Raw genomic sequence first — 7,139 nt, 5'->3', positions numbered from 1 at the left:
AATTAAAACGTGTTTTTGAGAAAAGTCAACTTTTTATGGATAAAAACACAACAACAGTATTGGGACAGGAGCCAAAACTATGATATATTTAGAATAGAGCAAAAAGAACAAATCCAGCATCCAACATACACAGTTTCCTAACATTTAGACCATATTTCTACATAACAATTATCAGATTATAGATAACATCTATAGCAGCATCTCTCAAAAGAGTAGCCCAGATGAAAAATCAAGTATCTCACCGTATATACACAGTTTGGATACTTGGTTTTAAAACTCAGTTTTTTAAAGCAAAGTTGCACCTGTGGACCTTGCACACCATACATACATCCTTGTTGGTCAAATAAATATGGCTTTAGGAAGCGAGAGAGTATTTCTCTTACTCAATGAAGTACTTTTCTGCAACTACATTGTACTGTGGAAAGAAACTGCAATTTAAATGTAGGTTTACTAAGTAAATAATTATCCTGACAGAACTGAAGTAGACTCCTCTTCTTCCTATCAGTTCCTCACCTTCTCAGTCTCTCCCAGGAAACAGTAAGAAGGGAAAGGTAGAAAAGAGATATATAAAATTTATCAGGTTCCTTCTTGTAAGAGTCATGACATGGTTTCAATGATGGTAATTCAAAAAGCAGCATTCACAGTGTATCGTGAAAGCTGAAGATAGCACTGCATGCAGAAACCAGTATTTCTATAAAACCAACACCGTTACCACAAGCTCTGATAGTCGAGAGTTCTTTTCAGTACTGAATGTTTTTCATGCACGTGTAGACCTTCACTGACAGCATTACAGCCCTGTTCACTTCTGGATTGTTTCCCTATAGCTATATGCCATGCTGTCAGTATTCTCAGGATCTCCTAGCGCCATTTGAAGTGTTTTCAGTTTGCAGATCATTAACAATGTTCCAGTAAAGGTATAAACTCCTCCATATAGGATTTTAGTCTAATGAGAATAGTCTAGCTTTTCTTGGATTGAGGACACGTGGGATGCCAAGAGTATCTGAGACTCTTTAAGCAGCTTCCTGTCTCTGGCTGCATTTTTCCTGCCTCTGCACTGCACCCTTGCATTTTGCCACTACCACTTGTGCAAATTGAGCAGGATCAAAGAAACTGAGCTGGCCGAAAAAAATCAGGGAGAAGAGGGGTACTGGGAAAGGTTATTTTCCTGGAGGATTAATTTTGGAGTTCACCTTCCAGCTGCACAAACAGCACTAGCTGACAGCAGAGAAGGGCCAGAGACTGTGAGAGTGAGCAGGAGGTGGGCAGAGGCAGCTGAAACAGCCAGGGCTGCTGCAGGGAAACCCTCCTACCACTTGAGAATCTCCTGCAGTAGTCCACTGAATTGGATAGGACAATACTTGCATGATTTTCAGCCTGTGATAGATAACCTGCCCAGTGATTGCTTACTGGCAGAAGGATGCTCCGTTAGCTCTTCCCCAGGTTTCCTAGACTCCTGCAGGAGACATGGCAGTAAAACTTTCTGATAGAAGGAACATTCTGATCACAAACTGGTAGCATACACACCCATTCAGAAAGGGCTATTATTTACAGTCATTCTATTAAAAAGACCTTACTTTAAAAATGACACAGGTACATCAAAATACTACTGGTAAAAATAGAGCCATGTAACATTAATAACATTCAGTTGCCAAATGTCACTGACATTTCTATTTCCTTGACCACCTGCTAGTCCAGACACCCCTGCCAAAAAAAAAAAAAAAAAAAAAAAAAAAAAAAGAGCTGTAACATCTGTGCATACAACTTAAGTATTCCTAAAGTTACAGTACATGTGACTTCTATGACGTCACCACATCAACTTTTTTTTTTTGTTAGGAAGATCTACATATTTACTTGTCCCAGGCTGGAACAACCAGCCATTTCATTCCTGAGAGGTTTGTATAAATTCAGAAAAAATCAGTGAATTCTTAACTAGAACAACAGATACATGCTCAGTATGACATATTTGTATCAGTAGCCTGATAATACTGAATTGATATTATCTCAAACACTCATAATTTCCTATTTTGTTTAGAAAGGATCATTAGCTCTTAAATGTAACAGCATCTGATTATTCTGCCTTGGGCCAGTGGTTTATCTGTCACAGAAATTACCATTTTAATTATTTTAGTGTTTGTACTATCCTAACATAGTACAACCCAAATAGACAACATGATGTATGGTGTAAAGGTGTGAGAGAATGAACTAAGAGAAACTCTGAAGAGCTGCAATCATAAAAATAAGCAGTCCTAGTAATACCAGGAAGTTACAGCTAGTCCATATATCTCAGATCACTCTTCAATCAATATAACACACCAGTTTTCCTTCAGCAAATGTATTTATTGACGTAACTTTTTATAACCATGTACAGCATCTATGCATCTCCCATTGGAAGAATATCCAGCGATAGAGCTAATGTTAGTGTAACACACAGCTTCACCCAGCAATTCTCATTACATTTCTAACAACAAACAGTGGTGTACTCCATAGATGGTCATAAATGGCCAAAGCACCCAGATGATCAAAAGAATAGAAATGTAAGACTCTGATAAAAAAATAAAGAATGATTCTGGATTCCTTCGCTTTAAATTTTGTTCAATGCTGTGTTCTGTAAGCGCTATGAATTTGATTCCACATACCAACAACTGATCTTGGCCTTTGATATTCTCCAAAACTGCTGCCTGTCAAAATGAAAATCTGAAGGGCTTTTTGCTGCTGACTCAGGAGTCAAACTAAAGTTAACTCTGAATTTTTCTCTCCGTTTAATAGGCAAAGGTCAAGACAAACTATCTAGTCCCTTTCCACTCCCCCTGATTGAATAAAAATCCCTCCAAACTTTAAAGTCTTGTTCTCTCCATTCAGCCACTGAATTCCAATTGAAGTTAGCAGTTACCAGGGTCTTTTGTAAACAGTTGATCGTCTCAAAAGAAAGAAAAACTCCAAATTGTCTACTTGCAATTATGGTAATAAAGAACTTGTAGTCACAAACATCTCATGTCAGTGATGAACGTGTGAGATGAATGTTTCCAAAGACCACCAATTACCTCCTTCCAGCCATTCAGTTCAATGAGAGTTCATCTGAGGTTGCACATTAAATTCAAAGGAGAACAAGTAGTATCAGTGGTCTCAACAATTTACCAAACTCCATCTAGAACATTTGCATTTAAAGTGTAACCACAGTTTGGACATTTTTAATTAGTTCATTTTTAGACCACACAGAGAGAATTATTTATGTAAACTAAGCCACCATACCTAATAGTAACATAACAACATTCTGTAAATATTTAAGAAAGTAAAACTCCAAGAAAGTAGAGAGCAATTGATCATCAAATGATTAGCACTGCTCTACTAAGACAAACAAAATTCCAATCAAAAGGAAAAACAAAAACAAAGCACACATACAGCTTAAACTTAATATACTACTGCACAAGAGTTTAACTTTAGTACTGCTCACTCAGCTACACAACACACAGAATCTAGATTAATATACAAAAATGTTTTATTTCACAGTGAGGTACATAAAGCTTCTAACTTTAGTAGGCTAAGGCTCAGAAAAGATTGCCTGTTATGATAAAGAGTTTCACATTTCTGACATATCCATACCAATTACTGTGAAGAAAGGCACCAATATTATTTATTCATTGACAGTTTGCTTCTGCATCCACTCCTTGAGGAATGAAGATGGATTATCTGAGGGTCAGTGACCTACTGACCATCATGGACCCAGAGAACTAAAACACACATTCGTGTGTACAAGTACCCAACAGCATTTATTAAAAAAAAAAAAAAAAAAAAAAAAAATAGCTCGTTTGTAAACATATTACAAAATTCTGTTAGTTTTTTCCTAGTGGTGTCAGCAATATATTCCTGTAAAACTAACCAGCTGTATTATTGTTTCCCGTTTACAAACAAATAAGAAAGCACGCTTGCGCACATTAAATTGCCTCACATTTGAGTTAAAAGGCACAACATCCAAACCATCCAGCATGATACGGGCATTCCCAGCCCTCCAACTGACCTCCCGGCTGTATGGTTCGAGAGTAACAACATAGAAGAAAGACATTTAGTACAAATTGCTTATTAAGAAGGGCTTGCGCCTTGAAATGTCAGTTCAGACCATCCTTTTGCAGGGATGGGATGCTGTCAACTGCAGTCTGGGAAAACCACCTGTAAAATGTGACGCTTAAATGTATGTTGGCATACATTTGGCAGAAGAATTGGCACAGCTGCTGTTGGTGGTAGTTCCCTCACACCAAGGCACGGTTAAGGTCACAGATGAGTTGTTTTAATGGGTTAGTGATGGTTTGCAAGGAAACAGACCTCGAAGGTGAGCAAACAAGCCCTCCACTGCCAATAGTCCCCTGCTTCGGCTATGGGCCAGGTGGTGGGTGAAGGCAGCGGCAACACCGCAGCTCTCCCGCTTGCAGGCCGTGACCTTAGGGAGATGCACCGCCCCCTCACCGACCAATGGTCGCCTCATCCGCTGCAGCTCCAGGCAGGCCAGATGGGAGGCAGGCCTTCAGGCACAGGGCAGCTGGGAGCTGTAATTCAGCAGCTCAGTCGGCGAAGCGCTGCAGCAGGTGGTCATCACCATGCCGGGTGCTGCCACTGTCTACAAAGCGCTCGCAGGGGAACTCTATGAGGTCGGCCTCGCTGAGTGCACAAGCAGCACCACGGGGCGGACGGTGGGACTGGAAGCCCGAGAAGTCGGCGGACACACCGGTGCCCATGGAGCGGAGCGGCCGGCGGGTGGAGTAGAGCTGCCGTACATGAACGGGAGCCGCCTTCCGCCGCCGCCGCCCCAGCACCTTCTTCCGAAGCAGGCGGGAGGCCCAGGCGGCCAGCGCAGCAAAGAGCAGCAGCGCGTTGACCGCCAGCAGCACCAGCGTGAGGAGCTGCTGGTCGGGGCCGCGGGGCCCGCCCGCCGCCGCCGCACCGCCCTCGGGCAGGGTGACCAGCCCCGCACAGTGGTCCCGCGGCGCCACTGGGCACACGCGGCCGCCGAGCACACCCTCGACGCACACAAGGTAGGGGGTGTCCGGGCGCAGCTCTCGCAGCGTGGCGGCTGGCTCGCCGCGCTCCGGCAGATAGACGAAGCGCTGGAACTTGACGGCCGCGCCGAAGCGGTCGAAGAGCAGGCGGAAGCGCGCGGGGCCCAGCAGGCGGGGGCTGCGGTGAGGCCGCACGGCCCAGCGCACCGTCACCGAGCTGGAGCCCACCGCCTCCACCGACAGGTTGCAGAGGAACAGCTTGTTGAAGTCGCACGGGTCAGACACCAGCGGTGGCACGCCGGAGGATGGCACAGAGCGGGGCTTGCCGCCGCGCCGTGGCCAGGCCACGCTGGGTGGTACCGGCCCCCAGGCCTTGGGGCGAGCGGGCGGCGGCGTGGGGCTGGGAGCCTCTGCCGCGCCCTGCGATGCCGCCGTCTCGTCTTCAGGCGCCTCCAGCAGGCGGGCAGTGGAGGCAGACGGAGGAGGCGCACCCGGGGGCCCACGAGCCAGCCCCACGGCCCTGCTGCTATTGGCACCCAGCCCCTCAGCGGCCGGCGGTGGGGATGCGGAGAGAGAGGCGCCGTCGAGGCAGGCGCTGCCGTCGGGCGGCGGCGGCAGCTGGCTGTCCTGCAGGTAGTCGAGGTACTTGCCAGCCAAGGCAGGCGGCAGGTGGCACTGCACGAAGACGGTGAGCAGGCGGCCCTGCGAGTGCCAGGCCCCCAGCCAGTGCTTGAGGCCGCGGAGGCGGCAGTCGCAGCTCCAGGCGTTCCCTTCCAGCTCCAGGCGGTAGAGAGCCGGGCTGGAGGCGAAGACCTCACCGGGGAGCGTGGCCAGTGCGTTGTCTCGCAGGCTGAGCTCCCGCAGGTGGCCGAGACGACCAAAAGTGGTGGGGTGCAAGGCGGTCAGCGCGTTGCGGCTCAGATCCAGCACCTCCAGGCTGCTGAGCGGCTCCAGAAGCGTGGCAGGAATATGGCTCAGCTGGTTACCCTCGAGGCGCAGCTCTTTCAGCGAGCCCAGCCCCGTGAAGGTGTCTGGTGCCAGGTGAGCCAGTCGGTTGCCACTGAGTGAGAGCTTGGCCAAGGTGGACAGGTGCTGAAAAAGCCCCCCTGCCAGCTGCTGCAGGCTGTTGCTGGCCAGCAGCAGGGTGTGCAGGGAACGCAGTGGGCCAAAGAGTTCCGGGTGGCGAAGGGAGCTCTGCTGGTTCCCAGAGAGGTTAAGGAAGCGCAGCCTGGCCAGGCCGGTGAACGCCCCACGGCTCAGCCAGCGGATCCGGTTGGACTCCAGATGCAGGTAGAGCAAATTGGGCAGCCCCGAGAAGGTGGAGTCGCCCAGCGAGCCCAGCTCATTGCCGTCCAGGCGCAGCTTGACCAGGCTGCTGAGGCCAGAGAAGGAGGCGGCGCTGAGGCGGCCAATCTCGTTGGCATTCACGTAGAGGATGCGCAGCTTGGCCAGCGCACTGAGCGTGCCGGGGGCCAGCGTAGGCAGCAGGTTGTTGCCCAGGTAGAGCTCCTCCAGCCGGCCCAAGCGCTCAAAGGCCTTGGGATGCAGCGAGCGGATCCGGTTGTACTGCAGGTCCAGGCGCTGGAGCCCAGCCAAGCGGTGGAAGTCAAAGGCAGAGATGTTTGCGATGAAGTTGCCTCCCAGGCTGTAGGTGAGGACATCCTGGGGCTCGGCGGCCTTGGGCACGGAGCGCAGGCCCCGGTTGGTGCACAGGAGGTGCTGGTGCTGCTGGCAGTCGCACGGCTCGGGGCAGATGGGCTCGGCCGCGGGCAGCAGCAGAAGGAAGAGCGCGACGGAGCCCCACGGCACCATCAGGCGGAGCCGGCGCCGCGCCCCCATCCCGGGACGAGCCGAGGGCTGCTTCCCCCGGCGGCTTTGTGTCCCTCCGGCATCCCACCGCTCCCCGGCGGCTGCTAATCGGCCCCTCCTCTGCTCTGCTCCGGACCGGGCTCCGCGCTGGGCGGGCGGGCGCCGCGGCCGGTGCGGGCCGCGGTGCTCGACACCATGGGCTCCCGTCACCGGAGCCGGCCGGGGCGGGGAGCGGCGGGAGGGCGGCGGGTGCCGGGCTCTGCCCGGGGCCGGTGCCGCAGAACGGAGCCGAGCGGCCGCCCGCTGCTCCGCCGGCTCTACCGGGGGCGGAGGGGGCGGGCG

The 7,139-nt window shown here is 50.7% G+C and overlaps 1 protein-coding gene across 1 annotated transcript; it reads right to left on the bottom strand.

Annotated features, from left to right (window-relative positions):
• Positions 1 to 2,316: 2,316 nt before the first annotated feature.
• Positions 2,317 to 6,827, bottom strand: TRIL (TLR4 interactor with leucine rich repeats). Its single transcript, XM_042817026.1, has one exon. It carries the CDS (start codon positions 6,825 to 6,827, stop codon positions 4,554 to 4,556), a length of 2,274 nt encoding a protein of 757 aa, XP_042672960.1. The 3' UTR covers positions 2,317 to 4,553.
• Between the last annotated feature and the right edge of the window lie 312 nt (positions 6,828 to 7,139).

Source organism: Centrocercus urophasianus, unplaced genomic scaffold, assembly GCF_019232065.1.
Source record: "Centrocercus urophasianus isolate 14NV4802_14NV808 unplaced genomic scaffold, USGS_Curo_1.0 seq_16, whole genome shotgun sequence".
Classification (NCBI taxonomy): domain Eukaryota; kingdom Metazoa; phylum Chordata; class Aves; order Galliformes; family Phasianidae; genus Centrocercus; species Centrocercus urophasianus.
This window is presented reverse-complemented; position numbering and strand designations above follow the sequence as displayed.